This window comes from Vulpes vulpes, chromosome 5 (genome assembly GCF_048418805.1).
Source record: "Vulpes vulpes isolate BD-2025 chromosome 5, VulVul3, whole genome shotgun sequence".
NCBI lineage: Eukaryota > Metazoa > Chordata > Mammalia > Carnivora > Canidae > Vulpes > Vulpes vulpes.
In genome coordinates, this window is record NC_132784.1 from 128102702 (window position 1) to 128114707 (window position 12006).

The following is a 12006-nucleotide window of genomic DNA, read 5'->3' on the forward strand; positions in this document are numbered from 1 at the left end:
TGGGAATCGCAAAATTTTAAAATGAGCTTCTTCAAGTTTGCTACCATGAAGAAATTCAGCATGAATCTTTGAAGAGAAGATCCTAAGCAGTGTAGTTACTACTGAGTAACCAGAAGCAGGGCTATTATAGAAAAGTTAGGATCAAAGAGGGTAATTGCTGGGAACATCCTCTCTATGACTAATGTAAATTATTCTCAGCCTATTAAAGATGGCAGAGGCGTGGAGGATTTGGCTGTTTAGCAAGAGCTGCTGCTGCTTACTCACAACAGGGAATTTTGCCTGTAAATTCTTCACAAGACTTCATTACTGGGACCAGTGCTACATTCACAACACGCCTCTCTTTAAAAATGAAAATGCATTCTATTTGTAAATTAAGAATCTGAAAGTATTTTTTCCTTTGGTATCTTACTTTACTTACTGCTGATAGTAATATTCCATTAAAGATGATTGAAATAGCTATGTGTGGATAGTAAATATGTTGGGGTAGAAGTTTCTAGTTGCTTGACACAATCATGCAACAGAAGAACCATGAAAATACACAGTAGAATGGGGGAAAAAAGAGATGGATATGTTTAAAAAAACATATTCACTAAATATTTTAGATATTCAATATCTAAAATTTTATTTTCAATAAAAGCAGAAAATGGATTTTGACAACGAATACTCACCAAGGTGCCAAAAGAGGGCCAGTTGAAATTGCATTCTTTCGTCAGGAAATGATTAAATTCAATTTTGCTAGGTTAAAAAAAAAAAAGGGAGGTTAAGTTTCAGTCACTGATAGAATCAATAATTGCCACCAATTTTCAATGATTCGAAAATCTGATTATTCTTTAGGGACACAAAATATCTACAGTGCCCAATTTCTCAAAAAATAAGAGCGTATAAAATTTTTCACCAGTATTTGTTTTCTATTTTTTCGAAATTAGAGAATGCAATCGTTTGTAGGCACTAATACAAACCAAATATACTTTCCTTTGCTTATTTTTGTTTTAACCTTTTTTTTGTCCTCTTATTAATCTAGGAAAAAAGTTCAGTTACAGCAATCAATATGCACCCATTATTGAAAACATAGAGAAGTTCAGACAGGCGGAGTGAAGGAATTGTTAGCGGTAGGGCTACCTCCCAGAGGAAGGGGGTTGGTATCTTGCCACACGCTCTCCCATCCTGCTTCCCTTGCACATAAGTGTTTTCCAAAAACGATGATACTGTATGTTTCAAGCAATACCTCTCAGGCATCCCTTTGTACCAGCAAATATAATTCTATGTCGGTCATTTTCAACCCAGTGAGGGAGGGACATTAGGATCACCTGTGTCTCCATTCGTAGGTTCTGCTGAGTCCCTCTAGATAGAGCCCCCCGCCCCTCACTGTGTGGGGAAGCCTGATACAGGTGGGAGCGTACACATGCCTGCAGGGGGTGGGAGGAGAGAAGGTAAAATACTCTCCTGCATCAGGTTTTTGAATTACCAGATAGTATTGCTCTGAAGGCAGGAGCCAGAATTTATTTAATGAATCCCCTACTGGCTGATATGGACTGTGTGTCTCATATGTTCCTGTTATAGACATTTTTGCTAAATCTTTCTTCATATTGCTTTAATTTCCCCCCAGGATATACTAAATGGAGTAGAAATAACAGATCAAAGAGCATGTGTGTGTTTGGGTGTCTACGTGTATGTAAACGTGTGTGTGTGTGTGTGTGTGTGTGTGAAGCTGTCAGTGTTACTGTCAACCTGGGATGCCAGGGTGGCTCAGTGGTTGAGTATCTGCCTTTGGCTCAGGTCATGATCCTGGAGACCTGGGATCGAGTCCCACATCGGGCCGCAGGGAGCCTGCTGCTCCCTCTGCCTGTGTCTCTGCCTCTCTCTGTGTGTCTTTCATGAATAAATAAATAAAATCTTTAAAAACAAAATGTTACTGTCAACCTGCATGCGGACATCTCGCCCCAGTGCACACGCTCACTCACTCACCTGCTCACTTGTGCCCTTCCCAACACGGAGTGTTATTACGAATTTTTAAAGCTTTATCAATTTAAAGAGCAACAAATTATACCTCGTTGTTATTATTTTAATGTTTCTATTTGGATAGCAGTGAGCGTAAAAATGCTTTTCCATGTATTTACAGGTGACAATTATTTCTGCCTTTCAACCTTCGAGGCCTTTCCTAGCCAACTCTCTGCTTTCCCCCGGCCCCACGTTGAGTCGGTCTAAGCCAACGTGCCTGGCTCTGCGCTGGCACCTGCTTCTGCCCCAGACCCTCTTCTCTTCTCTCTCTCTCTCTCTTTTTTTTTATGCTGAGAGGTTTTCTTTTTTCTTTTTTTTTTTTTCCTTTTAAAGATTTTATTTATGCATGAGAGACACAGAGAGAGAGGCAGAGACACAGGCAGAGGGAGAAGCAGGCTCCGTGCAAGGAGCCCGATGTGGGACTCGATCCCGGGTCTCCAGGATCGGGCCTTGGGCCGAAGGCGGCGCTAAACCACTGAGCCACCCGGGCTGCCCCAGACCCTCTTCTCATGCGGTTTGCTCCCCCTTGGATGCCACCCACCTAAACTCAAACACCAGCGTCCTTAGGAAGTCTTTTGTTTAAATGCCTGATTTTAGGTGAATTTCCTTCTGTGATCTACATTCTTCCCCCAGCCTGGGCTTCATTTGAGGGCATCTGTATGGGTCACCTGAGCACTTTTTCTAGGTGGTGCTTTCTTGTTGCCTTTTCCTCAGTCGGGGCATGTGGCTTGGGTCACTCATCCAGCTACATTTCTGGTTTTTGTCTTTTTAAAAATGTTATTTATTCATGAGAGACACACAGAGAGAGAGACAGAGACACAGGCAGAGGGAGAAGCAGGCTCCCTGCGGGGAGCCCCATGCGGGGCTCGATCCCAGGACCCCGGGATCACCACCTGAGCCAAAGGCAGATGCTCAACCGCTGAGCCGCCCAGGTGCTCCTCCAAGCAGTTTTCATCCCAGCAATGTAATGAACCGTGTGATACTAAGGAAGCCTTGTCCCCCCAAGCGCTCTGCAAAAGGCATTGGGTTCACATGACTGTTTGCTCCTGTGGTCAGCACAGCAGTCCTCCTTCTTTCTGTCTAACCCCGGGTCCTTAGAATTGTGCCATCTGCAGCCCTCCCACCTTCCCAAAGGAGGGAGACGTTAGCCCCTGGTGGGTGACGGGAAGCCGTCTTCCAGCTTGGAATCTGCCCTGTGAATGGATGGATGTCCCCCTGGAGAGGAACAGGGGTGCTGGTGATATTGGCTGCATAGTCCTGCTGGCCTTCAGCAGCCCAGAGACGACTACTTTCAAGGCCTGAATTGCAGGCCATGCGTGTATACCGTGATCTCGCCAAATTCAGCTTCTCTGGTTATAGAGCATAATATTTTCAGACTTTGCTCATATTGCCCATTCTTATTAAAAAGTATAACCACGTTATTCATCGTCCTGCTTTTGACAAAACGAAGCATGCAGGCGCGAGTTCTGCATCCAGGACAAGATCAGGATGGGGGAGTTTCATCAAAAGTATAGCTGAGGGGCACCTGGGTGGCTCAGCGGTTGAGCGTCTACCTTTGGCTCAGGTTATGATCCCAGGGTCTTAAATAAATCTTAAAAAAAAAAAAAACTGCTAGGTGGAGCGCCTGGGTGGCTCAAAGGTTGAGCGCCTGCCTTTGGCCCAGTGGGGATCGAGCCCCACGTCAGGCTCCCTGCATGGAGCCTGCTTCTTCCTCTGCCTGTATCTCATGAATAAATAAATAAAATCCTTAAAAAAAAAAAAACTGCTGGGAATCTTCTCAGTCTGAGAAGTATCTTCAAGTGACAGCCAATATAGTATGAGGAGGGGAACCCCCAACCCTGCATGCATCAGCCAGGTGCCAGCCTGACCTGCCCCAAAGAAGAGAGGAGGAGCACCAGAGGGGACCCTAAGCGAGGCTGGAATAGATTCCATTCTCTTATGATAATTGCTCAACAACTATCACCAGTTTTCCAGTGAGGACACGAATGACACATCGCCAAGCTCATCGCTAATCCCCCTGCTGGCTGAGCACCTCCATGGCCCTGGCTGCACCTCAGAAACCCCTGGGCAGATTATTTTTCTCGTGACTTCTTTTTTAAAATACTTATTTATTTTATGACATAACACACATAACATAAAATTTGCCATCTTGACCATTTTGAAGTGCACAGTGACACACGTTCACGTGTGTTTAGGATGCTCCCCAGAAGATTCTAATATATAGCGGGGTGGGGGTGGGGGGAGAACTGCCCATGGCCGATGAACACCTAAAACTCATTAACTTGCCAACACACCTACTCTCCTCCGAGATTCCATTCTAGTCCATCAGTGGTTCCCAGGACACCTGGGTGGCTCAGCCGTTGAGTGTCTGCCTTCAGCTCAGGGTGTGATCCTGGTCTCGGGATCGAGTCCCGCATCGGGCTCCCTGCGAGGAGCCTACTTCTCCCTCTGCCTGTGTTCTGTGTGTCTCTCATGAATAAATAAAATATTTTTTTAAAAAAATCAATGGTTCCCATACTTTGCTGCTCATTAGAATCACCTGGTGAGCTTTACACATCCTGAAGCCAGGGAACATTTTATACCAATCAAATCAGAATATCGGGGGGTGGGGGGGCGGCAGGGGGAGGTGCCAGCTGTAGTTTTTTTTTTTTAAGATTGTAGGTGATTCCAATATACAACAAAGTTTGGGAGCCACTGGCATTACCATGGCCCGACTCGCTTAGGCCAGAACCTAGAGGGTTGTCCTTGATTCCTGGCACACTTCCAAATATGAATTTGATCTCATCTCCTTAAACAATAGTTCTCAAAATGTGGCCCGTGGACTTAACACAGACCAGATCATCCTAGTTTGCCTGGGAGTTTTCTGGTTTCAGCACCAGAGGCTCCCAGGTCCTTGGAATGCCCTTTCGTCTGGGCAAATCCAAATGTTGGCTACCCTACTGGATCGGCAGCATCAGTGTCACCTGGGAACTGGCCCAGCACAGAACCCATTGATTCAGAAAGTCTAGGGCTGGGGCCCAGCACTCTGTGCATTTACAAAGCTCTCCAGATGTGTCTGATGTGAGCCCAAGTTGGAGAACCACTGCCCTCAGTAACTCCCCAGGTCCACACTCTGAAGATCAGAGCTGCTGTTGCTCTTAGGGACGGCAGTAACACCCCACAAGAACCTACCCTGTGGCACGTGCATTCCTAGCTGTCTGGGTGGCCCCCCATGTAAGGCACTGCAGGTCCAGGCAGTGGTACTGGAGGGACAGAGAGGGAGGGTGAGGGCACCCGTCACTGAGCTCTGCCTCAGCTGATGGTCCCTGGCTGAATGTGCACGCTCTTCTTAGAGCTTGCTTGGTCAAGGCCTTCTTTTTCTGGTTCTCAATATCCAAAATGATTTTCCCAGTAGAATAGAAGCTTTTTACATTGTTAATGAGCTTCCAGGGAGGAAACAGGAAAAAAAAGAGGGTTAGTTTTCTTTCTTTCTTCTTCTTTTTTTTTTTTTTTTTTAGTTTTCTTACTTTCTTTAATATATGAGGTCTCTCCTATGAAAGGTCTCATCTCAGGGCACTGGGGTGGCTCAGCAGTTGAGCATCTGCCTTCAGCTCAGGGTGTGATCCTGGGGTCCTGAGATCTTCTCTCTCTGCCTCTCTCTGTGTCTCTCATGAATAACCAAATAAAATCTTAAAAAAAAAAAAAGAAAAAAAGAAAGTTCTCATCTCTCTGACTGGAGGTATTCTAATCTCCACGGCTCTTATGACCTCTTTTAAGGCATAAAGTAAAACCTCCTCTTTATTTTTTGGTGACATCTTTGCTCAGATCATTCACATATCATAAAATTCATCCTTAAAGTAGCTTTTAGTTTTTCACAGAGTCGTGTAGCCATCACCCTAGCTAACTTTTGAACATTTTCCTCAGCCCAGCAGGAGATCCCATACTTGTGGGCAGGCACCCTTACCCCCCATCTGTCTCTTCCTGAAGCTCCTGGGAACTATCCATCTATTTTCTCTCTCTGTGGATTTGCCTGTTCTGGATACTTTAGGGAAATGAAATCATGCCATGTGTGGTCTTTGGTGACTAGCTTCTTCAATCAGCATAATATTTTCAAGGTTCATCTACATTATAGCTGTTACCAGAATGGCAATTCCTTTTTATTGCTGAATAATACTCCATTATATGGATATACCACTTTGGTTAGCCATTCACCAACAGTTCATGGACATTTTTCTCTACTTATTGGCTATTATGAATAATGCTGCTATGACCGTTTATCTACAAGTTTTGGTTTGGGTGTAGGTATTTTCATTTCTCTGGGGGAAATGCATAACCATAGAAAAAACACTGTTTCTTAAATTTTATGACCTCGTCTAAACCTTCCTCATAGATTGTAAGTAACTGAAGGCAAACATTCATCTTCTTGTCCCCAAGAAGTACATAGAAAAATTTTAAAAAACAGGGACACCTGGGTGACTCAGCAGTTAAGCGTCTGCCTTCTGCTCAGGGTGTGATCCTGAGATCTGGGATCGTGTTTTTCGTTGGGCTCCCCGCAAGGAGCCTGCTTCTCCCTTGCCTGTGTCTCTGCCTCTCTCTCTGTGTCTCTCATGAATAAATAAATAAACAATAAATAAATCTTTAAAACATATAAAAACATTTGCCAACTTAAAGTCATTGCAGGTTGCATTTGTGTTAAAATATGTCAGCATCCAACCTTGATGCCAATTGCATGCATAACAGTCTAGCTTGATTTTTATTACTGCCTCTTCCATGAACTTCACCTCATCTGTCCTGACTTGAAGATCTTTTATTTTATTTTTTAAAGATTGTTAAGATGTTCCCTGTTCATTACTTCTATCTCCACTCACTCAATTTTACTTCCTGAAATAGAACTTGCTTCCTTCTCAGTGCAGGTGGGTTATGGCTGATTACACTGGAAAGGCTGAGGCCCACATCAGCATCCCTGCTTCTCACATGTGCCGAGGGTCCTCACAAGGTTGGTTTGCCTGGTGGAGAGCACAAGTTCTGCGGACATTTGTGGCTGTCACACTGGGCAGGGGGATCTACTGACATCTAGTGGGCAGAGGCCAGGCATTTGGCTATAGAGTCTCCCAGGATGCACAGGGCACTCCATCCTCCCCCAGGAAGAATTATCTGGCCCCAAATATCAAGAGTGCCCCTAGTCAGGGCCCTTTCACCCCACCCTTTATATCCACAAGTTCCTCAGCTCTGGTCCTGTTCCCCGTTTTCTGTTTCTCATTTGAGATGATCTAAGTCCCAAGGTAATTCAGTCTGGCAACTTTTACAAATCCTGTTTTCTGAAATAACCCCGGCACCAGAAAATGCACGGCTGCACATACTACCCATTTTAGGGGTGGTGGTCATCTCCCCCATACCTTCCTTCATCAGGCTTTCCATTTCACCGGTGTTGCTTTTCTGGTTGGTGTACCAGACCTGACCTTTGCGAACCTTCACAGCGGCCACATACAATATTTTTCTTGCTAAATTCATTGGTGAGTTTAAATGATATTCATAAAAGTAACTGGGATGAATAAACATACTATCACCCCTGATCTGGACAAAGAGCATGTAAATAGAGTCACCTGGGTGGCTCAGTTGGTTAAGCGTCTGCCTTTGGCTCAGGTCATGATCTCAGGGTCCTGGGCATCAAGGCCCGCATGAGGCTCTCTGCTCAGTGGGGAGTCTGCTTCTCCCTCTCAATCTGCCTCTGTGCACATATTCTCTCTCTCTCTCAAATAAAATCTAAAAAAAAAAAAAAAACTCTCATGGAAAAAAAGAAAATTATTTGTAAAAAAAAAAAAAAAAGAGCATGTAAATATATTTACAAAGGCGCTGGATGCATTTTGGTGACTGTTTAGCAAATGCCGCTGGAGGACACTGGTCCTAAACTACAGTCAATGTCACAATAGACAGTAAAATATGTGAAGCTGACAATAACTCATTTCCCAGCATTGCTAATCGATTTTAATTTACTGACCACCAACATTACCACATCTGCCCTCACTGGAAGGCTGTGCTCAGGGCGACAATCTTGTCAAAGAGTTTCTTCTTTTGGTCAAAATGATGCGAAGGCAACAGATGGAGACGTGTGGGGGACTTAATGCCAAGCTGGCCAGCAGTGTCCAAACACTGTCCTAAGTAGACCCATGGGGGCAAACAGTGCATGGGAAACAGCCTCTCTACAGCTTTCCTTCCGCGAATTGCGCAGTAGTCTCCAACACAGAGGATAATTATAATCCACATATTTACATTAGCCCTTACTTCTTTTTCTGGCACACTTCAAATGGGTGATATTAGACATTTTAAAATGACAGTTCTCATAGAAATCTTATGATTGACTTTCCCTTATCTGTGTAACACATGTTTTTTCCACTCCCCTTACACCAGGAATCATTAGATTCCAACAGTGTTGCTTTCAATTGCATCGCAGTGAGGAATGCAGAACATGAAGCTATAAAGCTCACTTCCCTTAAACTAGAGTAGACACCTTGCTCTCCTTAAAACTCACTGCTTATATAGACCTAAGACACGAACAATATATTTTGAAGACAGGTCTACAGAATTGGAACATTTCCCCAACTGTCACAAGTTGTATCACCGTGGTAAAATAAGTATTCACATAATACACAATTTAGATTGTGCAGTGGAACATGACATCGTTTGAAACTTCCTTTAAGGAACAGAAAACTCGAGTCACCGGCTGCACCCCACTGAACACTAAGCACCCCTTTTTCCCATCGGATATTGTACTGTTGTACATGTTACCTGATGACCAGTCTGTGAAAGTAATGAGTATCCTCCATGCTCTGGTACCTTATACTCCACGCTGGCTCCCCTCATACACAACAAATTCTGAGTTTGCTGACAGTTTCTCTTGATCCAAAAAATGCCAACTTGTCGGGGAGACAGAAGATGGGACTTACCGGGATTTGCCAGGCTGTGTCGAGAGGTGCAGGCAGCAAACAGGGTGTGTAAAGGCACACCTAAAGTGAGAGTCAATTTAAGTAGAAAACCTCTCCCCCGAGGCACCTGCGGGGAAGGAGAAAAAAAAAAAAAAAGATGAGAGGTATTCCAGAACCTGCCATAAAAGGCGATTCGTGAAATTAATTGCCTTAGGTTTAGACTTAGACATGCATCGTGCGCGTGCGCACACACGCACACACACACACACACACCTTGTATACAGAGGGAAAGAGCTCTATTTTACAGCAACTGTTCTTCATCTATGCACCAGACTTCTGAAAGCAGTGGCTGGGAGGGGTTGAGATCAGGGTTACAGCAACAAACTGCAAGATTCCTACCAAATTTGTGACTAAGTGCCAGCTGCCCCTTAGCCGCTCCAACAGTGTGAAATTAAGAAGGCTGGACTCAAAGAATCAGAGGCTCACACTGGGCTCCCCAAAGCAACCAGGGTGCCCTGCTCTCTTGGGCGACTTGTCTGTGGGAGCAGCTCCAAGTTCCTTTGGACCAAAGCCGCAGGTACATTCAAACACTTGCCATACGCACACTTACTACTTGCATACTTTACTCCCCCTGGAGAAGAGTGGTTGATAAACACGGGTGGTTTTATTATTCACTGACTTGTGTAGTCTTTTGCTTGCACATCCGACTTTGCCTTCAGATTCCAGGCCTCTGGTGGTATGGAGACAAGAAAGTGCCTGATGAAACTCAGAGAGAAAGAGCGAGACGCTCCATGGAATACTTCGGCTCCTAGAATTTGAGTGATAAAACTTGTCCTCTACGAATGCAGCATTGAGACAAAATTAACTAGCCCGTTTCCCTGACCTGTATTGACATCTGTCAACGAGAAGACGTAGCAGAAAAGATCAGTCTTTCAGCATTCACTCAGCTTTGAAACTCTCTGTTTTTCACCTTTACCCAGATACTTTGGTAGCACAGGCTCTACTGTGGAAGTTCTGGAAATACTATCCCGTACCTCCCGGGTTGGGAGTGACAGGCTTTATTGCTCCATTATTCAATTGGATTTGACTATGTCAGTAAGTATTAAGCAAACAATGTTTATATTGTCATACACCAAAGAGATAAAACAGAACCCATTGTTGCCTTCTACCTTCCCCTGGAACACTGGTGTTTCCTCTGGGCTTTATCACCTGAGCAATCTCTGCGTGTATTCCTCAGGTAACCTCATTCAGATAGTTTCAGGGCTTAAACCACTTTTTTAATCTCCAGCCCCACCTACTCTCTGAGCTCTGGCTCCTTGCTTCCAACTGCCTACTGACACCTCTCTCTGGATGACTCATCAGCACCTCAAACATGAGAAGTTCACAGTTGAACTCTTCAGTTGTCCCAACCTCTCCGCCCTCCTCACCTTCCTACCTTCTCAGCAATGGCGTCTTTACCCAATCATTTGTCTACATCAGAAGCCTCAGCTGGGATTAATTTCAATCCCCCCGCCTCCCCTTCCATGGCCTTGAGACACTAAATCACCATCTCTGAGCCTGGCTGCCCTAAACACTTCATGGGGTCCAGTGATGGAGAGGGAATGGTTTTCTGCTGCTTCCCCCAAAGTTCCTATGGTTTTCCCCTCAGCACAGACGTGGCTGGTGGGCAGTCCCACTATCAGGGACTTTCCTTGGGCCTTGGATTTCTGGCACTGGGACACCATCCTATCCTTCCAGAGGGCAACTCTAGGGCTCACACTGATCTCAAAGCATCTCCAGCGGGAAGACTTGGAGGCTTTGTCCTCACAGCATAGCTTCCTTCCGGTTCCTGTCCCCGCTTCCCATTGTTTGCTGGATTGTCAATCTACCTTTCACTGGTTTTACTCCTAAGATCCTGTCAAGTATGGTGCAGGAAGGTGCAGGTATTGGGGTGAAAAGAAGGCTAAATATTACTGACCGAGCTGTCTCATTTTGCTTATAAAGACCAAATTTAACATCTTGAGGCCGGGTCTTCATGGGCAAAACAAAGTTATGCCCATCTCAATTACTCGGAGCAGCACATTTTAAAACATTACATTTTTGATTTGACTCTTAAATTAGCTCTTTCTGAGATGAGAGTAATCAAATAATATAATGAAGGAAATCTCCCAAATGCTGGTAAATCAGCTGTTTTGCTCCACTTATTCTTTCTCCTATAGCCTGACATCAATGTATTAGTTGGGGTTGTCATCATTTCAGACAGCCTCCGTTGTCCAAATTTTATTTCTTTTTTAAATTTTATTTATTGGGGCGCCTGGGTGGCTCAGTGGTTGAGCATCTGCCTTTGGCTTGGGGCGTGATCCCAGGGTCCTAGGATTGAGTCCCACCTTGGGGTCCCCACAGGGAGCCTGCTTCTCCCTCTGCCTGTGTCTCTGACTCTCTGTGTCTCTCATGAATAAATAAAATATTTTAAAAATAAATAAATTTTATGTACTTAGTATAGCATACAAGCAGAGGAGGGGCACAGGGAGAGAATGCCAAGCAACTCCTTGCTGAGTGTGGCACTCACCCTGGAGGTCTCGATTTCAGGACGCTGAATCAAGAGTCAGGCGCTTAAATAACTGAGCCACCCAGGCACCCTATTGTTGCCTAAGTTTTATCCTTGCTTCTTCTGAGCCATCATCTTCATTGACACCAGAGAACAGAGATTTAGACTTGGTGTTTCTTTGCTTGCAAACCTTCACTGGCTCCCTTTCACTTACAGGATCCACATTTCTCAGTGTAGCAGAACCAAACAGGTTTACAGCCTGGCCCTGACACCGCTTTCTGTGCTGCGTGCTTGGGAGCTAGGCCCTCTTCATTCTGTCCCTGGACACGTCATTCACGCTTATGACTCAGGTCTTTGCACAGGCTGTTCCTTCCTATGTGACACAATTCTCCTCTTTCCACTTTTCCTTTCACTGTCACCTTTTGTAAAGCTTTCCTAGATTCCTCCAGGGAGAGCTGGCTCTTCTTTAGAAGTACAGTGATGGGGGCACGTGGGTGGCTCAGTGGTTGAGGGTCTGCCTTTGGCTCAAGTCATGATCCCAGGGTCCCAGGATCGAGTTCTGCATCAGGCTCCCTACAT

At 44.9% G+C, this 12006-nt stretch overlaps 1 protein-coding gene across 1 annotated transcript in view; it reads right to left on the reverse strand.

Moving 5' to 3' along the window:
• LAMB4 (laminin subunit beta 4) overlaps positions 1–735 on the reverse strand; it is a 93559-nt gene extending 92824 nt beyond the window's left edge. The window contains exon 1 of the mRNA XM_025984059.2: positions 669–735. Within this exon, the coding sequence (XP_025839844.2) occupies positions 669–702 (34 nt within the window). The 5' untranslated portion in view covers positions 703–735. The remainder of the gene's footprint in view (positions 1–668) is intronic.
• Positions 736–12006: the final 11271 nt, after the last annotated feature.